The sequence below is a fragment of the Eulemur rufifrons genome, chromosome 1, assembly GCF_041146395.1.
Source record: "Eulemur rufifrons isolate Redbay chromosome 1, OSU_ERuf_1, whole genome shotgun sequence".
Classification (NCBI taxonomy): domain Eukaryota; kingdom Metazoa; phylum Chordata; class Mammalia; order Primates; family Lemuridae; genus Eulemur; species Eulemur rufifrons.
The window spans coordinates 102,906,906-102,932,258 of record NC_090983.1 but is presented as its reverse complement, the minus strand read 5'-3'; the positions used below and the strand labels follow the sequence as shown (position 1 = coordinate 102,932,258).

Sequence of the window (25,353 nt, the reverse complement as noted above, 5' to 3'; positions counted from 1 at the left end):
CTGCCCTGCCTGTGGGAAATAGTCCCCCCAGCCCACTGCCTCCACCATGCTTCAGCACTGTCAAGGTCACTGGGGCTGAAGGCCACAATGGCCTTCTTCCCAAATCTCCAGACAATCTCCTAACAGTCCCCCTCCCAGTCAGACCAAGCTACCTCTAGACCCACATGGAGAAATCATGAAAACCAGGACATGCAACACAAGTCAATCTTTATTGAAAACTGCAGTATTAATACATAACAATTCTTTGTTACAATAAACGTGCTTTGAGAATTTTAAGTCTGAGCTCATCTACTCATCAGATTGCATAAAAAATTAAAATAGTATGAATTTACACCTAATTGAACTGGCTCAGGATGATGTTCCATTCCTTGGTATTGACACTCGAGTTCAGTGCGGAGGTAAGGGACGCCATTAACACTGGAAGACAATGCTGACTTAGCTTAAAAAAAGTACCAAGAGAACAGTGTAAAAAACAGTATTTAAAAATCATTTAAAAAAAAAGGAATCATTTCCTATTCAATCACAACATGAGGTTCTCTGGGGCCTCTCTGAGTGGCCGTCACAGCAACCCTGCCAGTAGCACAGAACAGCTGATCTCGGATCTGGCCCAGCTGGTCTAGTCTGCCCAGTCTGCATCAGAACCCGTGGGCACGGCCCCACACTGAGGGGACGCTGGGATGCTGGAATGCCGGGCCTGGGAGCACGTGGCCCCTCCTGAAGGCCACCAGGTTCTCTGGACAGAGATGCTACTCCCGGTCCCCAAAACTCAACTTTATTTGTAGTCCTGTGGACTAAAATCAGGGCATCCCCCACAGGTCTCCGTTGTTCAGATGAATGGGGAGTAGGGAAAAGAGACATACCATCTGGAACACACACAAAATCAGCTTTGCAGTTTTCTGTCCAAAACGACCACACACCGCGCTCAGTGTGTCACTTACCCTCAGAAAGCTCAGGCTGAGGAATAAGCAGCTTAGAGAGAAACAAACACGTGGGACGTGCCCTCCCTGAACCACCCACACTCCTCTTTAGAGACCCCTCAGAAAGCACCAGAGAGAAGGACCAGCCACTGCCGCCCACCTCAGGCCACACCCTGCCACCTGCCACTACATCCACTGGAGACCTTGTCCTGTCTGGGCAATGCCCAGACCGGCAACGACCGGGGCATCCAACTGTCAGCTGCCAGATGAGGTGAAGGAGGCCGAGCTGGTCACAGTAATACTGTTTTCAAATGCTGCAAAGGACAGGCGAAGGCTGGAGCTCCTTTTTAAAGCAGACCCCAATATTTACACAGCTGGTGTGTGCCAGCCCCTCACCACTGCCCACTGGGACACTCATATATCCTGTGTGGGGACAACACTCCCAAATATTAGCACATTCCAGACTGCCTGAAGAATGTATTTCCTCTCATTATTGACATGTCCCCCAAAAGACACATGCAAATTACTTCCTGGACCTCATTCATCACAGCCAGATGATGCCACCAGATGGAGCAAGGCACTGCACGCCCGGCTGGGGAAGGGCAGGCCACTCACTGGCCAGGCCAAGCCCAAGGCTCAGGACCTCCCTCATATCCTGTAAATGCCACATGTACACAGCACTCAACAAACAGTTGCCCAGAGCAGCACTGCAGGCCTACTAATCACCACCACAAGAATGTTCTTACAAGACAGCTCACAAGAGACATAAAAGGTTCTAGTAGCGCCTCCGTGCCTGTTACCATGGTTGCCCTTGACCCCTGAGGGTGGCCTCACTTCTCAGAGACAGTGAGCTCACAAGGCCAGTTGCTGGACACTAAACACTCAGCCCCCAGCCCAGGTCCAGACAATATTTCTATGAGCAGAGAAACAGCAACAGCTACACAGCTGATGGAACACACCCCCAAGCCTCAGGGGAGATGGTGTACAACAAAAAAATTTTTAAACACCCATAAAGGGCTGGGCGAGGTGGCTCACGCCTCTAATCCTAGCACTCTGGGAGGCTAAGCACGGAGAATCGCTTGAGCTCAGGAGTATAAAACCAGCTTGAGCAAGAGTGAGACCCCATTTCTACTAAAAATAGAAAAATTGGCCGGGCATGGTGGCACACGCCTATGGTCCCAGCTACTGGGAGGCTGAGGCAGGAGGATCGCTTGAGGCCCAGGAGTTTGAGGTTGCTGTGAGCTAGGCTGACGCCACGGCACTCTAGCCCGGGCAACAGAGCGAGACTCTGTCTCCAAAAAAAAAAAAAAAAAAAGCCGTAACATCCATGTTATAGGAATGAGGTCTTTGCTTGCCTGTCTCAACTTCTAAAAGAGTATTTCAGCTGAAGGACTCAAATTAGGAATGAATGTCATACACACACACACACACACACACAGTAGAATTTCTCAGAATGTTCCACAATATGCTTGGTATACCAAGTTATAAAGAATTCTGACCCAAGTTCTACTCCTTAATTAATTTTACTAGAACCAAATGGTGATAAAATTACAACTTATGACAATTTCATTACTATTCGTAAGTCTAGATTCTTACCTGATATTTGATAGGTGATGCCCTGATGGTTTCAAAATTGGAAAGATTTCTGCACAGATTTATTATACAATGCAGAAGTATTTCATGAAGTCTCTCAACTCAGCTTCACAAAAGGGAAAAAAGGTTACAAAAAATTATGGGAGAAAGAAAAGTATTTATGAAGCTGAAGTAAATGGGGGTTGCGGTACTCTCTTCTCTTTCTGCTGAAAACCCCCGTGTGTGCCAGGTCGCAAGCAAGCCTGCAGAGACATCTAAATAACTTCCTGAACACGAGCGTCTCCACCCCTACGGGCAGGTGTGTGCATGCTTCTGTGAAGCACATACTCTCCATCACGAGTCTCTCTCCCAGGCTATCAGCGCTCTACTGGGAAAAGTGACTTCTCTCGCACTCAGCCAGTCGAGCCCCTGGAACCCTCAGAACCTACTGCTACTGTGCTACTGCAACCCACCCACTATTCAGATGAAATTACCAACACAGACGTGAAATGGACACAGACCGTGTGCCTGCAGTGGACGTCTGCTACACACACCACACGTGCGCGCACACACGTACACACAAAGATGGGCTAAGTGCTCATGAAACAACTTAAAGTACTTATCAGTAAACATTCTATGTTACTAGACATCAGGAAGAAAGAATCTTCTGTTTACAATGATCCATGCAAAAATATTCTCCTAAGCTTCTCATAAAATAAGACGTGAAAAAGAAAATTATGAAGTACTCACTATAAAAATAAGGTTACCAAAGGCTCAGTAGTCAGTCACCCAACAGCCAGGGCAGGACACCAGGGTGCGGCCTCCACACCAGCACCCAGGCCCTGACCTGGCTGCCAGAGACTGAAGAGCAGAACCCCGGCCCTGACCAGAGCCCACAGCACTTACATCACAGGGCGGTGACAGATGTACAACCCCGCCAGACCGCTGACAGGGAGCAAGTCCTAACCCCCCAGCCCCCTGACCCTAACAGACAGACACACACTCCCATGGATCCGAGTCAGGCATATTTAGCAAAAAAATCCTCTTCATTTCTTATGTACAAGATTCTGATTTTAAACTCAAAATCCTTGCCATGGTAAGTCCTGGCTGGCAAATGCCACACTGCCTGGCCCTTCTGCTGTCCCTGCTTGCCTGGCACTCAGTGCCTCCAGCTGCAGGAGGTGGCAGAAGAGGCTCCCAGACAAGACACCAGCCCTCCAGCCCTCGCCCCTCTCTTAGAGGCCCCTCCAGCCAGTCTCAGAGGACGAGTGACCACCAGGTGGAAGATTCCAGAAGCTACCAGGTTCTACATTTTCAGACATATCCACAGCCCTGCCTCTCTACGAGAAACATGAGGAATTTTAAATAAAGTTTTGTTCCCTTTTAATCATTCTTAAATATACAGCTTTTTTCACAACATACAGCTGAACTCTTTGCCCCTCTTTGTAGGGGACAAACAGCAATGCCCACGTGTTTTCAGCTGACACAGTTCTCAGGGAAAAAAAAAAAATGGAATGATTTTCTAAGCTAAATGAAGAGGACAATACCTCCTCCAAGCATGGCTGTTTCTCTTTCACATATTTTCCATCCCAGGGAAATAATTTAGTTCTACGCAGGACTTTTTCAATAAAGATTTATAAAACATCACCTCTCTCCGTAAAAGACTTGTAATGAAAATTTAGATAGCAGAGAAAATCGCTTTGCTGACACATAAACCACCCCCTCACCTCTAACTGTACTGGCCACACAACTCTAAGCCTTCACGATGATTTTTAAGCACATCCCCATGCACTGACCCAAGCCTAAGCGGAAAGAGAGGGACGCCTGAGCAGCTGTGGTCTCCCCATTCTCTCCCATCCCGGCAACTCCCTCCCAGTGCAGTCAGTGCCAAAGAAAGGTCGCTGAAAACTAAAAGTCCATATCCCTAATTGGCAACGCACGTCAACCCCAAAAGGTTGAAGAATCATCTAAGATATTTCAAATGCTCTATGAAGAAATTCACTTTAACACTTATAACTTGAAGACTTTGTATACATTACAACAGTGCATTAGTGATACAAGTTGTAAAATACATTTCCATTCCTTTGGATTTTGCATATGATGGTTTTGCATCAGTCACTGCAGGTAGATTGAGCAAGCTTTGTTTTTGTGTTTGTTTTTTTTAAACATGCATTCAACTAGATATGATTCAGAATAGATTAATACTCCCTTTTTATCATTACAGTTAGCTAAAAAATTGCCAGGCAGTCCACAAAACAGGATTTGCTTTAAGACCAACCCACAGAATTAGTTGGAGACTAACGGCGCTGGGACCTGCTGGGCCGGGATGTAGTCGTGTTTAGCCAAGTGTCGAGAGCATTAAGAAGTAAGTCCTGGTTGGAGGCACAAGGCCTGCAGCACCAGCTGTGGAACCTCAATGATGTGACTGCACAGCTCCGTCCTCAAACCTGCAGGGAGACGGACAGACACCAATCACACAACTCCTCTAGCACCACTGCTCCCGAAGCTCCAGGGGAACGAGGTCCACTAGAGCCAGAAAGGACAGCAACAGGCAAGGCTGCTAGACCTGCTTCCCACCCTGCTCCTAGCAACCCCCAGTTACAACGGGAACCCTGTTTCCTGCAGCGGGCAGGCGGGAGATGAGCGCACAATCCAGGGCAGGATCAAGATGGACAGTGTAAACAGTAAATGCCCAGCGGTTTTCTTCTTTATTCTACTTTGTAGGGTCCCCGTAAGAACAAAAATTTAAACACTGCACTGCCCTTACATCAAGGGTCAGGTGCATTTTTCTCATTAGTACTGTAACATGTAAGTCTGCTGTTCTCCACCAAGAGATGCCCTTTCCTCGAAGGCCGAGCCAGCCTTCACTGGTCACTTACATTTGCCGGGTGATCACCACTGAGGGGGCACATAGCTGTACGTGGGTGTTCCTGGGGCCCGGTAGGTGGGCACAGTGACAGGGTGGGGGGCAACAGGAGTTGGGGAGTGAGCAGTCAGCAGGGTACCTGGAAGAAAGAGCACCACGTAACACACAAGGCTGGCCTGCACGCAGCTCCAGGCCGCCTCTGACAAGCACACGGGCATGGCCTCTCCGCAGGGGAAAGGTGGTCAGGAAGGAGTCTCCACCCGGGCACTGTCAGAACTCTCATCAGATGATCCCATGTACCCAAAAAGACGTATAAACACAGCAAACACGTACTGATAATATGTTTGTAAAAGCCTCTGTGCCTACCCTTCATAGACAACACCCAATAATTTCCGTGGGTAAGATGATAAACTACAAAATAAAAAAATAAATTATTATTCAGCCTTAAAGAGGAAAAGAAATTCTGACACATGCTACAATGCAGATGAACCTGGAGGACACTGTGCTAAGTGAAATAAGCCAGTCACAAAAGGACAAGTACTCTACAATTCCATTTATATGAGGTGCCTGAAATAGTCAAATTCATACAGACAGATAGTAGAATGGCGGGCGCCAGGGCTGGAGGGCAAGGGAAAAGGGAACTTTTGTTTAATGGGTACAGGAGTTTCAGATTTGCAGGATGAAAGATTTCTGGACATGAGTGGTGGTGATGAATATACTTAACACTACTGAACTATACACTTGATGAATACACTTGATGAGTAAGTGTGAACATACTTAACACTACTGAACTATACACTTAAAAATGGTTAAGACAGTAAAAAAAATAGATGAAAAAGAAACAGGGATTTCAAACTACATAAGCTTCTGAATACATCTGAAAGAAACCTATTTTTCCTGTAACTAAAGAAACTCAGCGACTGAGTCCTGAGTGTGGACAAGCACCACCTAACACACGGGCCTTCACGCCAACCTGGGCCCACTGCCCTCCCGCTGTGGGCGCCAAATGCACAGTTCCTCTCTCCGCCCAGTCTCCTCTGCCTTGACAGGCTGAGTACGGGAAAACCAATGAGGAAGAGAATCTAAAGAGAAACACATGGCATCCCAGAATGCCCCTCTCCCTGGCATAACTTCCTCACAATGAAGTAAAGCCCAGAAAAACAAAGGGCACGGTATTTTTTTTTTTTTAAACCCCTAGTCACGGGCAACCAAGTGAACCTTGTACAGGCACGGCCCCAAGGTGGCCACATTTACCCAGGAGGTGATCTAATCTTAGGCATCAGATCAGGGCTTCCGTGGAGATACGCCCACCCAGCCCAGGCATCTCATCTTCCCACGGTTTATTCTCCTAACTTAGCGGAGGCCTTGGGGAGTACAGTACAGTAGAGGAATAGATGAATGCCAAAGGATGTCTACAAGCAGCTGCTACTTCTATTAACAGACCGGCTTTCCCAGATTCATGAAAACTTCCCCTACAACATGACATGACCTGCAAAGACAACTCACGCTAGCGGGCAGTACCAAGAGGGCCAGCCCTACCTGGAACACAGTGTCCCCTTCTGCTCAAGCTTTACATGGCCCCAGGGGGCACTCCTCATCCCTACTGCTCACCAACAGAATGACCCCATCGAGTTGAGAGAGGGCCAGTCAGTCACGCTCCACAGGGAGGTCAGTTTGTGGTTTGTTACACTACATCCCACAATCCAGTCTCCTCTCAACTGAAAGGACAGGGGAGGAAGAAAAGGAGGGAGGCAAAGTAAAAGATAATTTGCTGGCTGGGCGCAGTGGCTCACGCCTGTAATCCTAGCACTCTGGGAGGCTGAGGCGGATAGATCCTTTGAGCTCAGGAGTTCGAGACCAGCCTGAGCAAGAGCGAGACCCCATCTCTACTAAAAAAATAGAAAGAAATTAGCTGGACAACTAAAAATATATAGAAAAAATTAGCTGGGCATGGTGGCACATGCCTGTAATCCCAGCTACTCGGGAAGCTGAGGCAGGAGGATCCACTGAGCCCAGGAGTTTGAGGATGCTGTGAGCTAGGCTGACCACATGACACTCTAGCCCAGGCAATAGAGCGAGACTCTCTGTCTCCAAAAAAAAAGAAAGATAATTTGCTGTTCCTTCCCCCAAAGAGTTCTTTGTCCTTCTATCCAACCGTAGCCATGAAATCCAGAGGTAAAGGTCAGAGTTCCCCCTCCCCCAGCTCTAGTGCCACCATAGAGCACATACATGCCAGGAACAAGGACTCACCTGCTGACATGGCCATGGTGGTCCCAGCCACCATGCCCATGGTGACCCCGTTGCCTCTGGGAGGAGGGATGGGAGCAGGGTACACCGTCGCCGGCATGCCGTTGGGCTGCACCACCGTGGTGTGGTGGATGACGTGGGGGGGTGCTGCATACAGCGGCTGTGTGTAGTACGTGCCTTGCTGTGGGGAGGAGAGAGACAGATGCCACGAGGTCCCCAGGGGCAAGGGATGGGAGCCCAGACAAAAACCACCCTTCCCACATGGCAGTGCACACCCAAGCATACCTGTGCATATGGGCTCTGCTGGGGGTAGGCACTTCGCACAGGGTACACGGCAGTCTGGTAGGGGTTGGGGGAGGAGGAGTACGGTGGCACAGCCCCACTGGTGGGGGAACAGGACACTTTGTAAGGCGTGCCGGGAGTGTAACCTGGAACAAAGAAGCCAGTGGCCTGAGTTCACCTGGGTCTGTGTCAGGCACAGCGGAGGACGAGTGCGGGGAGGAGCCAGGCTGTGTTTCGGCCTATTCACAACTCGGTCAGACCCGACACGGCCGCCGCTCCGGCTCCCTCTCCATTAAGACCTCACTCTATTATCTTAGACTCTGTGCACGTGCATTTACTAGGGAGCAGGGAGTGTGTGGGGAAGAGGAAAAAATGCCAAAGGAGAAAGCTGCACAGACCACATGCTCACAGAAAAACAGGATATAAATACATGTTTTGTTCTGCTGAGTATAAATTGGTACGGCCTTCCTGGGGTTCAATTTGGCATTAAAAGTATGTATGTCTTTTAGGGCCGGTGCGGTGGCTCACGCCTGTAATCCCAGCACTCTGGGAGGCCGAGGCGGGTGGATTGTTTGAGCTCACGAGTTAGAGACCAGCCTGAGCAAGAGCGAGAACCCCGTCTCTACTAAAAAATAGAAAGAAATTATCTGGACAACTAAAAATATATAGAAAAAAATAGCCGGGCATGGTGGTGCATGCCTGTAGTCCCAGCTACTCGGGAGGCTGAGGCAGGAGGATCGCTTGAGCCCAGAAGTTTGAGGTTGCTATGAGCTAGGCTGATGCCACGGCACTCAAGCCCGGGCAACAGAGTGAGACTCTGTCTCAAAAAAAAAAAAAAAGTATATATGTCTTTTAATTCCAAAATTCCACCTCTAGAAATCTGTCTTAAACACCAGGCATGGTCACTGTGTGACATCTATAATGTCAATACTCTGGGAGGCCAAGGTGGGAGGATCGCTTGAGGCCAGGAGTTTGAGACCAGCTTGAGCAACACAGCCCGACCTTGTCTCTACAAAAAATAAAAACATTAGCTCGGTGCAGTGGTGCATGCCTGTAGACCCAGTTACTCAGGAGGCTGAGGCAGGAAGATCACTTGAGCTCAGGAGTTTGAGGTTGCAGTGAACTATGAGCGTCCCACTGCACTCTAGCCTGGGTGACAGCGAGGCCCTGTCTCCAAAAAAAAAAAAAAAAAAAAAAGGAAAGAAGCACGAATATATACACGCACACAGAGACTTCACTATAGGCACACTCGCCACAGTGCTGTTTATTAGCAAACACAAAGGAGAAACGTGTACAACACGAGGAGTTGGCTAAGCACCCTGTGGTAAAAAGATATCTGGGTCACAGGAGAAGGCTGAAAATACATGCTTACTTTTGCTCTCACCCAAAACAACAAGAAAATGACACTAAGGCAGATTAGGAAATAAAAAGACAAATCCTGAAGGTTAAATAGCTGATGTGGAAAATGATTTAGCAGACGTAAGAAAGCAGCACTTGTGGCCAGCAGAGAGGCACGAGGAGCCACCTGGCACCGGAAGCCCTTCCCCAAACACCCGGAAACTCTGCCACCAACTCCCTTCTGGAAGCTGGTGAAGAGCCCCGCTGTGGGAGAGTGTGGCAACTGCTGAATCAGCAGCGAGTGCCGGGTGCCCCTTCCTGACCCAGCCCCAACAGAGGATAGGGGTTTGTTTCTGGGGAGGGCAGGAGAGGCTCTCTGGACTGCTCTGTTCACAGCAGCTGTATCATAGCAATCAGAAGCTGGAAACAGCCCAAACGTCGACTGGCAGGCAGATGAACAAACCATAGAGCATCCACATAACCAGATACAACTCATCAACCAAAAGGAACAGACTGCCGATGAGACACGGGGATGAATCTCAAAGCCGTGTTATGTGGAAGAAGCCAGCCACAGAGCACGTGCTGTATGTCTGTGTGCAGGAACTCCAGACGACGGTAACCCACAGTGCTTTAAAAGCACCATCAGTGGTGGCCAGGGCAAGAGGGCACGCAGAGCTTTGCTGAAGAGCACAGTCGCCTGACCGTGGTGGCAGGTACACAGCTGCACACAACTGTCCAAACCTACCAAACTGCACTCTGAAGAGGATTACATTTCTAATAGTATGTTACACCTCTACAGAAGGGCTTTCTAGAACGTCTGTGAGGACGCTTCACATTCCTGCTGGTAGGAACATGAGGAGCAGAGCACTCATTTCATCCATGGAAGAGTCACATGGTGCGACTTCTCAGACCACAGACACGCTTCCCACAGCACCCAGCAATTCTATTCCCAAACATTTCCCCTAGAAAAATGAAACCATAGGTCCACACAGGACCTATAAAAAATGTTCATCAATCTTATTCCTAATAGCCAAACTGGGAAACAACCCAAATGTTCATCAACAGGAGAAAGAATAACTATGATACATGCAAATAAACACTACTGAGCATCAAAAGGAAGAAACACGGATCAATTTCAAACCATGCCGGGCTTTACAAAGAAGCCAGACACAGAAGAGCACACATGATATGATCCTGTTTATTTATCTAACAAGTAACTTTACCTACAGTGACAGAAGTCAGAAGGAGGGAGAGGGTAAGAAAGCCTTCTGGGATGATAAAAGTGTTCCATATTTTGTTTTGGGTAGTGGTTCCGTGAGCAGGTACAACTGTCCAAATCCACCCAACTGAACACTTAATATGTGCGTGTTTTGCGCATAATTTATACCTCAAGTTTCAAAAATGAGCTGAGTACAGAAAAATTTAAAGTTAAATTTTTAAAAACTTTTTTAATTACTCTGTTGGACTGTGTTTAACAATGTAGATGTATTTTGTTTTAATTTAAAAGGGAAAGAGAATGAATCACTCCTAGGAAAACTCATGAGTTTAAATGGCCTAAAAAAAAAAAAAAAAAAAAAAAAAAAACACAAACACCACAAGAAAGAAATTTCCCTTTTCTCCAAGTTCCTAAGTCAGTCCTATTCAATTGTTCTGCTTTAGCTACAGGTGAACACTTGGGAGTCCTTATCAGAACTGCCACGTAGTCGGTGTGCCCAGGTTCACTATGACCTTGGCATCATGCCTCCTCGCCCATTCCCTGGAGGTGCCCGTTCACGGCTGCAGAGATAAGGATGCTGAGGCTGAGAGGTTGTGGCATGCCCCACGGGTAGCCTCAGCCCAAGTACCACAGCAGGTGCTCAAACCCACATTCGTCTGCATCTACTCTTGACACCTTTGCCCAAACCAGGCAACTCTCAACCTCAGCTATTCTTTATTTGGAGAGAGAAAAGATCCTCCTAGGTCTCCCTATATTATTTTGAAACTCACTCACCGATATGTTAACTGTAAGTATAAACACTGTCAAAATTTGAATACACCAACTTTTAATGTATCGGTGCTTAGCTAAAGGAGAGCAGAATACACAGATTTTCTGTTAGGATCTGAAAAAACAAGTTGCAAGGCAAGAGCAGTTAAAGAGGCCCTTTCTCTGGTTCCTCGTCTCCTAGTCTTTAAGAAAGATAATAAAGGAAAGTGATGATTTTATAGGTATATACATGTTAAAACTCATCAAACTGAAGCTTTAAATCTGTGTACTTTCTTGTATGCCAACTATACCGGAACAAGGTTATAAAACACCTTCCTTAATTATAAAGAAAAAGGTAGTATGGAAGCCATCAAGTTCTAGCCGTGTACTGACACTCCTGGGACATGCCCACCCAGGACAGCCCCAACTGCTAAGTGGCTGGCTAGCTCAGCAGAGGAAATGAGGACAGGCACAGCAGGTACCCATGTGACCAGTCACAGGAGGGGAGCATTCCACCAGCACAGAGTGGCCATTTGTCACCAACACAGGGCCAGACCCTGCCACAGAGATGATCTGGAAAGATCCAGCCCTCTCCACAAGGTGCCTGAGTTCAGGGTAGAATCACAAGAAAATAGACCACCAACATAGAAGCATTTTATGTAGTCCTCTTAGGCAAGCAATAGTCAGTTAGGGCTGGGAGCAATGTTGTCTAGAGAGAAAGGAACTGTGGAAGAAGGCAGGGAGGTCAAGTCTAGTCCTGAAGAGCTCCCTCCTCCCCAGGCCACCCTCCCTCCTTCTTCACTTTTTACGACCACACAGCTGCCAGACACCAGCAAGCACCTTCGGTTGAGTCACAGGTGGATGCTGCTAAATGTGATTCCTACTCTAGAGCTTAAATCCCATTTATGCCCCATTATTTCCACTAACCTGAATTAAGAGGTCCTCTCAGGAGTCACCAAATGCACATCTGACACTTTATGAAAGTGTCACGATCAAAACATCTATAGAGCTGCCCTCTGTGTGTCACATTTAAGAGCAGATGCTAGACCTCCAAGTTGGAAGTCACATCCAGAATTCTGGGGCTAGTCCATTTCACATGGTTTAAAAGAACAAACCAACAGGACCCCCTTTCTTCATCATACAATTAAAAAACATTTATGACACAGATGAGACAACTGGAAGTATGAACTTGATGTTGTAATTGATTGTATTCTCAACAGTATTAAAGAATTATTTTTCAAGTGTGACAATGATATAGTTATATTTTTAATTTATCTTTTAAAGGTAATACTAAAACACTGATCATATAATCTCTGCTTCAAAATAAAATAGTGAAAAGTGGTCAGGAGACAGATGAAAAAGATTAGCTATATGCTGAAGCCAGGTGATGGGTAAGTGGGAAATATATTCCCGTGTACTTCTATATGTTACTTGGGAGTTTTCCTAACAAAAACTCTTTTAAAGACAATTATTTAAAAAATAATTGTTATGGATTAAAAAAGAGATGAGGCATAAATTTAACTTTATAAACAAATTCAACATGTGATGTTGAATAGATCCTGGTTCCAAAAATTAAAAAACAAAAAAAAAACTGGGGGATAAACTGGGCAAATTTGAGTATGAACTACTGACTAAAATTAGGGAATTGCTGTTTCTAAGAATGATAATGGCATTCTTGTCATGCAAAAGAAGTCCTCACTGTTATGTTTGAAAGGCCCACACTGAAGTCCACAAGACAAGGTACTCAAAGGCTGAGTAAAATTCTGAATTGGTTCAGGAGGAAAAAAAGAAAAAACCACCCACACCCTCACCCTTATATAGATAAAGTAAATATGGCAAAGTGGTAATTGGTGCATCTAGGTGGTGGATATCAGGGGCATTCACTGTACCGTTCTCTCAACCTTTCTGTATATGTATTTGAAACTTTTTTTTATGATAAATAACATGGAAAAATGTAATACTTTCAGATGACGGCACAACTGAGAAAGGGTCTAAGCTAATCAGAAAATCTCCACTGAAACAACAGTCACACAGGAGCTCAAACAAGTGAGGACGCTAACTGAAAGGTACCCACTGATAGCCACAAGTCCCCACGCACCCCTAGAAGATGAATGTACAATCCTGCTGAGCCTTTAAAAAGGCCATCAGCAGGAGGCCTGGCTCTTCAGCGTCTGATCTGGAAGATGGCCTGACAGGCACAGGTTGGAAGAACAAAGATAAAACATGCTGCTGTTCAATATACACAGCCAATACACTCAACACAAAGTTATGGTTTTACACAATAAACTGATTCACAAAAGAGAATGAGAGGAAATGGGAGGAGCTGTTTTAGGAAGTGAAAACATAAAAACAATGAATTCACAACCTGGAGGGAAAACTGGAGAAAAAACACATAAATATTCCTACAAGAAAGTCCAGAACCATTCTGTCGTCCACAATGGAGAAAGAGCTTGGACTGAAAAGATGGAAGCTGCCAACCTAAACAAAGCCCAAGAATACAGAGTGCAAAACCAAACTGAGGCAGAGCTGGGATACAGCTCCCCAGATGGGTTCTCTGAGCCAGAAGCACTCTTTTGGCTCCTCACATACACTGAGTAGAGTGAAGACCTTTTCCATTCCTTGATTATTTCCTAAGGATACATAATCAATGACAGGTCAACCTACGAGGTCCTCCTCGTCTTCCACCAAAAGCCTCCTGCTGCAGAAATCCTTCCGACTGTCCTAGGACTCCCACTCACCCAAAGTGTCTCTGACAACGCCTGCCTCACATGCAGGCTCTGCTGAAGCAAGAGGTAACTTGAAGGCCGGGCGCGGTGGCTCACGCCTGTAATCCTAGCACTCTGGGAGGCCGAGGTGGGAGGATCGCTCGAGGTCAGGAGTTCGAGACCAGCCTGAGCAAAAGCGAGACCCCATCTCCACTAAAAATAGAAAGAAATGATCTGGACAGCTAAAAATATAAAGAAAAAATTAGCTGGGCATGGTGGTGCATGCCTGTAGTCCCAGCTATTCGGGAGGCTGAGGCAGGAGGATCCATTGAGCCCAGGAGTTTGAGGTTGCTGTGAGCTAGGCTGACAACACAGTACTCTAGCCCAGGCAACAGAGTAAGACTCTGTCTCAAAAAACAAACAAACAAAAAAAAGAGGTAACTTGAAGAAGCCAGCATGCATTTGCATCTGTCAGAATGCAGTGAAGGGTACGCTTATTTGTGCATTTCATATATGTAAAAATTACCTAAAAACAAAGCCAAAGCAACTGAAAATAAATATTAATGATATTCATGCTGAAGTTACTGAAGTATACTGAGGCCCACAATTTACTCTGAAATGAAATGCATCAAAAAATAAGATAAACTGAAGGATGGATGGAGGGACAAGCATGTGATACAAGTAAAACGTTACTTGCAAAAGTTGATTTTATAAAGTTTAACTGCAGAATCTTGGCAATCTATATATTGATGTTCAATGTAAAATTTTTTCAGCTTTTCTGTATATTTGAAAACTTTTACAATAAAATGTTGAGAAAACAGTCACTGGCTATTTCTATTAAATAGAGCAATGGTTTTTAATATGTATTTAATATTATCTTACTGTTTATTCTTATGACAGTGAACTACGTTCCAATGCTGACCAGAAAACTTTATTTTTTGTCTTTTGTTCAGACATGAATGTTACATCACTTTCTATCCAGCATTTAACACAAATCAGTTTCGAGAAAGACAAACATGACTCCCTGTCAATTTAAGACTTGGTGTGTGCTAGTCACCTTCCTTCCTTTTTTTTCACATAGCACTAGGTCCCCTATCCTCCCAGAGTAATTCAACAGGAATCTTACAAACTTGTGTGCACGCGCGCGCGTCCACACACACACTTACCTCACAGTACTCAAAACAGACATTGCCTCCCTGAAATAATGTTTACACTTGTACCATTCACAATACAAAACCAAATTTATTCAGTGCGAGGTCTTTCAGAAACACTAACAACCTTCCAGATTCACCCTCCCTAAGAAGCCCATCTGTACCAATGCAGCACAGACCACGCGATGATCAGAATCTTCTCTTGCCACACTCACCAAACATGAGTGACCACTGTCTGAGCCCTCTTGGGGGAAGAAGACATGCATAAGGCCACTGTTTTCAGAAAGCTAACTGTTCAGGTGACAGAAACATTGTTTTGAATGGATCTTTTTTTTTTTTTTCAAAAGTACTGTATACCCCACAGATTTCTTTTATAATATTTTTGAGTATAAAAGACATTTATTTAGAAAATTTGAAAAATCTCAAAGCATGAAAGTACATGTGAGGAAGGAAGAGCTACACCAAAACACATCCTCATGAAATTTCTGAACATTAGAGGCAAAAATACTAGAGTAGCAAAGAGAAACCCAGGTTACACCCAAGCCAGCACCAACAAGGTATCTCAATTCTCAGCAGTAGTTATGGAAACTGGAAAAATCATTGAGCAAAGCCCCCAAAATTATGGGGGAAATGATATAGCCTCGAAGTCTATATCCAGACAAACTATCAATGTAGTGTAAGTGGAGAATAAAATGTTTTCAGACGTGGAAAATCTCTAAATTGTGACTTCCTTATACTCTCCCAGGTAGTTACTGAAGAAAATCCTCCAACAGAAACAACCCAAGAGTAAACTAAGAAAAAAGACAAGGACTCCAATAGAAAGGAAAGGCAAAAGCAAGTCCTGGGAAGATACGAAGAATGACCCCAGGGTCTGGCCCAGAGGACAGGCAGTCCACACTGGAGAGAAGAGAAGGCTTCAAAATGAGCTCACCAAAAAATCACAACACATGCAACAAACAGCTCGGGTGTCAGAAAATGCTAAGAGAGCCCAACCCCTGGGGAAGGCTAGAGGTTTAATGAATGATAATGGTCAAAGACACCAGATAAATCCAGTAGAGTTCCAGGGACATAAGTGGGAGCTAAATAATGGGTATACATGGTCCCCCCTCCCCCCTCCCAGAAAAAAAGGCGGGTGTGTACTTGTACATAAATGTTTGCATATCTGACTACTGCCTTAGGATACATTCCTAGAAGTGGGTCAAAAGGATTCATTTTTAAGCATCTTTTTAATATATTGCCAAACTGTCCTGCAAAGAAGTTTCCTAATTACCCTTCTTCCAGCCACACATCTTTTAAAAATATGCACTGATGTAATACCTAAACCACCTCTTACATACGGTGTACTACAAAAACCTAAATTCTTTCTTGACAATTTCAGATCATTGCAAATATTAGTTACAGGCACTCTGACTATAGGCAGGACCAGAACGGAGGCCTGAATGTGTGGGCTGAGTGCCTGAACCTGCCCTGCTCACATCTGCGCCTGACTGTGCGCTTGGGGCTGCAATCCTCCAATAACACAGTCCCCGGGTGTATTTATTCATTAAACAAATGCCAACAGTGAAGTTAAACAACTTCCCCAGGGGTGACACAGCCAGGAATTAAGCCACATCTAGCAAACTCCATGGTTCAAAGCTCGATTTCAAAAAAAAGTCCACTCTGGCTGCATGCATATGCAGCCTACCACACTTGTTCAGGATAAAATGAATGACACCTTCTCCATTTCCAGGTTCTGAGTAATAGAATCCTTCAGCAAAAGATATCACATCTCATCACAAGGTTCTCTGAACCCTCTATGTCACACTTGGAAGAGGATTAAGTAATAAGCAGTCTTAAGATTGCAAAAGTTTGCTTTGGAAGTCAAACTCCACATGCACAGCACCTATACCAGAGATCAACTTTGTCTACAAATCTGGTGCTAAGAGAACCGGAAGGTAGTTCAAGAAAGCAGCAGGAATGAAAAAAAACCTTCTCTTTCAAATTTTTTACAGTGATGACTTTGGCTTGCTCATCAGATAAAGGGAAAGGCCCACTGAAAAGGGAGATTAAAAATTTCATGACACAAAACACTGACAGGATCCCAGAAAAAGATGGGTGCACAGCTGTGGCCCAGACTGAGGTCAGGAGGCAAACAGTACTTGTGCAACATCAGCAGGGCCCTCGTTTACCAACTTCACATAAAAATCTTTATTTTTAGCTTCTCCTAAAAGACCGGAAGATGTGGTGGCACTGCTAGGCCAGTGGTCTGGCAGCCATCAACAGGCTGGCACCCACCAGTGGACTCCACTTGAAACAAGGCAGGCCCTTTGGGCAGCCACAGTTGCCACCTGCCTGCCTCAGCTTCTGCCTTGGAGGAATAATTTGAGAACAGTCTTGGAAAAGGGGCAAGAAAAGCCTCATGGCCCCATGAAAAAGGAGACTTGCACAAGAAGATGGGTGACGTCTGTTCCGTAGGGTGGCCCACCGAGGCCAGACCTCCAGATACTACCCCTCCTCTGCAGGGAAGTCCTGCACACTTTTGGCAAGAACAGCTTTGTCAGCCTCAAATAAACCTGAGACTCTTTTTGTAAAATAATAAAAGAGTTGGAAGTTGTTAGTACATTATTTTTGCTCCATGAAGAAAAGGAGCAAACGGGGGCTACCTTTGAAAATTCTAGAACAGTAACTTACTTTACAGTGGTCTATAGCATGATCACATGAAACATTAACACTTATGCAAAAGATGAACTTCAATCCATTCCTAACACCACACACAAAAACTGACCCCAAATGGGTCATGATGTAAACGTAAAACCTTTTAAAACTGTAAAACATCAAGAAGAAAAAAGGAGAAAATCTTGGAAATGGTAGGTTAGATAGATTTCTTAATAAAATGATGAGCATCATCAAATTTAAAAAAAATTGCTGCTCTTTGAAAGATACGATTAAAAGAATGAAAACTTCACACAGTGGGAGAAAAATATCTGCAAATCTTATCTGATAAAGAACTCTCAAAAGCTCAACAAACTCAGTAAGTTACGTACAGTAAAAGATGTATACAAACTCTTTACCAAAGACATACAGATGGCAAGGAAGCACATAAAAAGCAGCTCGATACTATTAGTTGTGACAAAAGTTTAAATTAAAACTACAATGACATATCACTACACATCCACTAGAATTGCTAAAATTAAAAAGACTAACTATACCAAGTGTTGTCAAGGATGTGGAGGAATTAGAACTCCCATACATTGCTGGGAAGGTAAAATGGTACAATCATGTTGAAAGACAGTTTCTCACAAAGTTAAACATAAACCTACCATAATAACCAGCCACTCCACTCCTTTGCATTTACTCAAGAGAAATAAAAGCACATGTCCACACAAAAACTTGTACATGAATGTCCAGATGTTTTACTTGTAATAGCCAAAAATTGCAAATAAATGTTCATCACCTGGTGAATGGATAAGCAAATTATGGTGTTTCCATAAATGTAATACTGTGTAAAATAAAAAGGAATGAACTATTGATACACACTACAACATGATGTCAAAATAATGCCAAATGAAAGACAGTCCAAAAAAATAAAAAAGTACATTCTCTGATTCCACTTAACAAAATTATAGTAAATACAAACTCATCAATAGTAAGAGAAAGCAGATCAGTGATTTCCTAGAGCCCAGGAGAAATCTGAAATGGGCAGGAGAAAACTTTTGCCAATGACAAATATGTTCACCCCTTAATGTGATGATGGTTACGCCACAGAAAGTTACCAAACTGTATACTTTAAATATGTGCAGTTTATTATGTCACGTATACCCTTGAAGAGAACTGTTTAAAAAAAAAAGTTAATCTGAGATGTTTTACGAAAGGAGAAAGGTGGTGCCATTTTAACCATTAAGGAGTCCAGTGAGTGACAGCATGTAACTACTGATCCCAGGGAAGGGATGTTCCAGAACAGACTCAAAAGACAGGAGCAAAGCAGCAGGGGCTTCTAGCCCAGGTGGGAGAGAAAAGTGTGAGAAAACTCGAGGCAGGAACACAAAAGAAACATCGTTCTGAGGAGAATAAACAGGAAAACAGGAAACCAGTCCTGGGAAACCATTAAGAAAAACTTCATCTGGGAACATCACTCTGGTTTAAATGGGAAGGAGCATTAACCTGAGGAAAGAAGCCTGAGAGCAGAAAGACCACAGCCCGAAGGTTCTTCTCGGGTATGGGCTAAGGGTTGTACGTTGGAAATGGAAACAAAGAGATGGATATAAGTTTAGAATATAAGGCAGAATGTTATGATTAACAACATAGGAAGAATTTTGGGAAAGGACCTTTGTCATCTCTTTTGTCAAAGTGAACAGTGTGAGCCTGGTGCTGAGGGAATGCACCAGCAGTCCCATGAGTAAGGCCTCGAGGCCAAGTCGAGCCCGCAGGTCACAGCGTGGGCCACCACTTTCAGTTGTAACAGTGATTTCTAACATCTTAAAATATTCTTATGGACCTCACACGGAAAATAAGACTTTCTTTTAAAAATATAATCAAAGTGCTAACGCACTACATAAAAAAATCAGAAATTATCTCTAAAAACATTAGTAACATAAAAATTCCACCTCTTAGCACGGCAAGGTAGTCTTCAGTTTCTAGAAGGCAACATTATTTCATGAACAGATGTTCTGGCACAAGGAGTTACCTGTAACAATCTAGTGATTAGAATAAAGATTCACGCTGTGGGAGGACATGAGAAACACAGTATCTAAAGCTTTACCTGCAATTAGAATTAAGCTGGTACTGTACTTATCCAACAGTCTAATTAAATGAACTGAGAGTTAACTCAACCCCAAGTCCTACTTTTATACTCACTCTTCTCAAAATTCACCCCCTTTACCTTCTCCCCTAGCTGCACAGACAAAGCACTTCATCACCCAACACGTACCTGTCTGGAAGGTAGGATTCGCTCCAGGGTACATGTTAGGAGAATAGGCAGGAGCTGCTGCTGCATAGCCCATGGGGAAACCAGCTGAGGAAAAACACAGGAAAACGTGATGTCATCCACTGAAGAAGTGATGTGGAAGTGCCAGAACCCCCAAACTCGTTCCTCCCCCCTTCCCCAGAGCCCCACAGGCTGACTGAAGGAGCCCCAACAGTGCTACATGTGTACAACAGTTTGTCTCTAGTTGTCTTCTCTCCTGGGAATTTTGATGGGTTACAATCATGATCATATCTTTTAAACCTGTAAACCAGTAAATGCTTACAACTTTTTACAACTAGAAAAATTCGGCAGAAACTGAGAAGTCTATCGTTATGAACAGCAAATTTATAATCATAATGCCAAAAACAAACAAACAAAAAAACAAAACCAAGCTGGAGTCAGAAAATCCCCAACACTTCTGGCAGTTTTATTCCAGACTCTAATCACATGATTTATTACTTAGCAAGAGTAGGAAGAGTGCTAAGAGTATCATGTGCTAGGTCCTGTTGCTCTCATCTGGTCTCACAGCCAAAGTCTGGAACAACCAATATTCAAGTCTAACTTGGATTCAAGGGCCTGTTTTTCCTGCTACAGTGAGCAGCAAAAGGTGTTTTAAGGTCACTCATCCTCAATGAATCCGAAGATATATCCTACATTATGTATTTTCAATTAAAAGTTATTATTTTTTGCTCTAAGGTACTGTTTAAAACTTCTAAATTCATTTCAGGTTTCTTCCTATTCTGAAGTTCTAATCCCCAACTTTTCCAATTCAGGGTAGCCAGATGATATGGTTTGAATGTCCCCTCCAAAGTTCATGTTGAATTCAACTGCCATCGTAACAGTGTTGAGAAGTGGAACCTTGAAGAGGCAAGTAGGTCATGAGGGCTCTGCCTTCATAAATGGATTAATGCAATTATTGAAGGAATTATTACAATAATTACAACCTACAATTATTATTGTAGGATAGTTATCTTGGGAATGGGTTCCTGGTCCAAAGGACAAGTTCGGCCCCCTCTTCCTCTGATGTACTCGTGTGCCTGTCAGCATTCTGCTGTGTGACTATGCAGCAAGAAAGCCCTCACCAGATGTTGGCGCCATACTCTTGGACTTCCCAGCCTCCAGAACCATGCACTAAATAAATTTCTGTTCATTATAAATTACCTAGTCTGTGGTATTGTTATAGTAGCAGAAAACGACCAAGACACCAATCACAAACCCTGGCTGTAAATGCCATTAAGCTTCAGTGTTCTTACAGAAGGGGCTCTAACTGACACTGAATACACATGGAAATAGGGAAAACAATTATGATCCACATGAAAGCAAGCTGATCTTTATTAATACAAATGAAGACTCTTAGTAAGACTAAACCACAACCACTAATAACTCATAACGTGAACTCAACAGAAACATCAAATAAGACATTCAGTGTTACAGGCAGAATCCTGGCCCCCAGGTATCCATCAGCAGAAGGGCTTCAGTTGCCTGCCCTGGCCTTCCACAGGGCCCAGAAACCCATGAGACCCCTACTCCTCTTCTGTCTGACCCCCTGGTTCATAGTACAGAAGGTGTCACTCGTGTGGCAGCTGGGGCATTAGAATGCCTTCTTTTTTTGTTTGTTTTTGAGACAGAGTCTCACTCTGCTGGCCTGGGGAGAGTGCAATTGCATTGTCACAGCTCACTGCAGCCTCAAACTCCTGGCTCAATCTCCCAAGTAGCAGGGACTACAGGTGTGTGCCACGATGCCCAGCTAATTTTTCTATTTTTTTTAGTAGAGACGGGGTCTCACTCTTGCTCAGGCCAGTCTCAAACTCCTGAGCTCAAGCGATTCGCCCACCTTTGCCTTCCAGAGTGCTAGGATTACAGGCATGAGCCACCACACCCAGCATAGAATGACTTCTTTATATTTAGGGCACACAGACAACGAGATGACCCAGGTTTGCTAGCCTTGACTACCATCCCGACTAGTTGTGAGAAGCTGTAACTTTTCTATTTCTCTTCTTTCACCTGGTAAATAAAGCTGAAGGAATAGAGCAGCCTTGGAAAGAAATCGTGTTGAGGAGGCCCAGAGAAAAGTGTCCTTACGGCACTTGGACCAGGTTACTGAAGGTGGAATCATGATCCCTTAAGTGACCAAAGCAAGGAAACCCTAAGGGTGAAGTGAAAACGCAGGGCAGGGGGCTCTGAGTAGAACTCCAGCAGGAAAATCCTTGTAAGTGGGTTTTATTTACAGGTTCTGAATAAAGCTCGCTGCTTGAATCCATCCCTGCAGTGCCCGTAGCACGAATGCCCTTGACCTGCTACCCAGCCTCCCAACTAGCCTGCAGGTTTCCATGGGAACAGGAATCTTCAGCCCCACTAGCCACCAGGAATTCCTATGTGTGGCCAGTTCTCATCTATTGTCCTTGCTTCAAAGTTGCTTTCCTCAGTCTGGAAACAGACCCTCCTCTACCTCAGCAGAAGCTATTTTGGGTTTCCCTCCTAGATTCTCACTCTCCCATTCAGCCTCTCTAGTTAGTCAGTGGTGGTCAAGTATTTTATCAAGTTCACTCATTGCGGTATCAAGAGCAGATTCCACTTGAAACAGACCTAAAATGGCCACTGGAAAGCCACAGTGTTCCACAGACCCAAGCAAGTCCTCAGAGGCCTGGCTGCAAACAGAGGTGGCCAGGCAGGCTGTGCAGCTGCCCTCCCTGCCCCACAGCTGCTGCCCTGACACAGCTTAGATACCAGGAAACCAGTGAGAATTTTTTTCAATGGTTTCACTGTTTAAAAAAGTGTGAAGCACCGGTGACCAAGATCATATCCTACAGGCCTCTACAATAATTCCCACAAAATCCAAATTTCTCATCTCTCCCCATAAGTTCTACCAGTAAATTCTCATAGGAAATGTCTGCTCTGAACTTGTTTGCTAGCGCTTGTGTTTAAGGGTCCCTGGAAAATTTGTGTTATGTCTGCTTAGCCCTTCCTATCTCAACTTTCTAAAAATGAGCATATTCTAAGATGAAACAGAAAACACACAACATGTATTTAAAATAGCATAATTATCCACCAGCAACGAGATGTCACTACATACCCGGTCTCTGGTACAGGAGTCAGTCACCCAATCTCCTGGGAAGCCTCTGCTCCTCCCCACCCTCCTCCCATCAGCCACACCCCACCCTATCTGCCGCCACCCTGACCAAGCCATGGTGGGGCTTGCCTCACTATCTCTACTCCAACCGCTTCTACTTGGGCTGCACAAAACTCATAGGGGCAGCTTTGACAGGATCCCATCAACTCTCTGCTCCAGCTTGCCTTGGGTGTGGGACCAGCTTCTTTTCTTTCTTATTCTCTACAGACAGCTAATCTGCAGGGTTCCAAGCAACAGGGTTAAAGACCACTGTTTCTTGCTGCTCCTGTCGATCATTCTGGCCACATTCATCCCCAGAGGATACCAAGATTGTCTCCTCAGCATCCACTCTAGCTAGCTGTCTTCTAGCGTGGGGAGGCTGGAAAGGCCAGACTCCCCTAGAGTAAGGGACTGAAGTGATCCTAAATCCTTATTTTTATAAGACTGATCACTTTATGAAAACAAAGACTTCAGAACAGCAAGAAAACGCCATAAGCTAGGTAAAAAGACAAATTCAGAGAAAATATCTGTAAATTATTTAAAGGGCTACTACACTTAATGTATAAATAACTTAAAACTAGAATGAAAACCCAACAGAAAAAAATATCAATGGACACTGACAGATAGAATTGCAAACTATAACAATACCATTTCTCACAGACTGACAAAACTCCAAAGGCTGGATGACACATTTTGTTACAAGGTTTAGGGAAACAGTTTCATAAACTTATAGTAGGAATACAAAACAGGGAAAACACCAAGGAAGAGAACTCAGCAGTATCTTAACAACTGCATATGCATTTGCTCTCTGACCCAGCAATCTCACCTCTAGGAATCCACCCTGAAGATCATTCCCACAAACACAATCAACAGAAGCATAAGGCTGTTCAAAAGCATGACTGGAATAGCAAACACTTCAAACAACTCCAACATTCGTCACAAGCAAACTGGTTGAATCAACTATGGAAACCTCACAAGATGGAGGGTTATGCAGCAGTATTATGTAAAAAAATAAAACAGAACACCTCCGTGAACTGCTATGGAATGATTCCTAGCATACATTAAGTTGACAAAGCAAGTGAACAACACTGCCTGCATCTCTTCCAGAAAGAATCTGCTGTTGAGCCAGGAGGAGTGCATAAGCCAGGCAGCCTCCAGCAGCACCTGCCTTCCAGGCTGTCTGTGCCTAATGAAGTTCTCCTCCAACTGCCAGTCCTTGCTCCAGAGTATCCCACGGGGCCTGGCTGAGACTTCAGCAGTCTGAGGCTCTCCCTCCCCAATTCTGCTTCCTGTCCCCCATGCCCCTACTCCAATTTTTCCCCTCTCAAAAAATAGTTTGCATTCCTACTCCCATCCCAGTGTCCACTACGATTTGTGTAACAAAGGAGAAATTAGAACACATGGACTTGTTGACCTGGGGGCACTTGTCAATTCTCAGCATGGGCAAGAGGCCAGGCCTCTTCCCTGAACAGAAGCCCATGGCTGGAGGACAGAGAAACACACATGGGTTCTGGTGGCAAGATGGTAGATACAAATCCAATTTTATCAGTAATTAATTACATTACCATTAGGTCATTAAATACAAAATGTCCAATTCTGAATCAATAGTTTATTATATTTCAAACAACAAGCAGTACAATGAATAGACGTATGCACCCACACTATTGACAGAGTTTTGCCATCTTAATGGTAGCTTATTTATGCCAGCAGCAAAGAATCCTGGCGAGTGAGTGGTGATGAAATCGCAAATGGCGTTTTCCACAGCTTGTTGAGAATGGAATATTCCTCCTTGCAAGAAGTGGTCCAAAGCCTGGAAGAAGTGGTCGTTAGTTGGTGCAAGGTCTGGTGAATACGGTGGATGACAGAGTTTCCAAGTCCGGCCTCGGTAGTTTGAACAGTATTGTTTGCGTAACATGTGGTCGAGTGTTATCTCGCAAGAGGATTGGCCTATCTCTGTTGACCAATCTCAGCTGCTTCATTGTAAGTATCCTCATCATTTCATCCAGTTGGTTGCAGTAGACATCCGCTGTAATCAATTGACCCGGTTTCATGAAGCTGTAGTGGATAATACGATACCAGCGCTGGACCACCAAACAGATTGTCAAAAAGAATCCATTTTTCATCACCCGTAACAATACGGTATAGAAATGGTTCACCTTTATGTCGTGACAGCAAAGAAAGGCAAACTTTGACAGGATTTCCCTTCTGATGCTTGTTTAATTCATGCAGAACCCGTCTCTCCAGCTTCTTTACCTTGCCGA

The 25,353-nt window shown here is 44.5% G+C and overlaps 1 protein-coding gene across 1 annotated transcript in view; it reads right to left on the bottom strand.

Moving 5' to 3' along the window:
- Positions 1 to 190: 190 nt before the first annotated feature.
- The window catches only part of FAM168B (family with sequence similarity 168 member B), a 37,171-nt gene continuing 12,008 nt past the window's right edge, over positions 191 to 25,353 (bottom strand). Inside the window, exons 3-7 of the mRNA XM_069464983.1 lie at positions 19,948 to 20,031; positions 7,888 to 8,030; positions 7,606 to 7,783; positions 5,369 to 5,494; positions 191 to 4,936 (exon numbers count right to left, since the gene is read on the bottom strand). Of these exons, the coding sequence (XP_069321084.1) occupies positions 5,382 to 5,494; positions 7,606 to 7,783; positions 7,888 to 8,030; positions 19,948 to 20,031 (518 nt within the window). The 3' untranslated portion in view covers positions 191 to 4,936; positions 5,369 to 5,381. The remainder of the gene's footprint in view (positions 4,937 to 5,368; positions 5,495 to 7,605; positions 7,784 to 7,887; positions 8,031 to 19,947; positions 20,032 to 25,353) is intronic.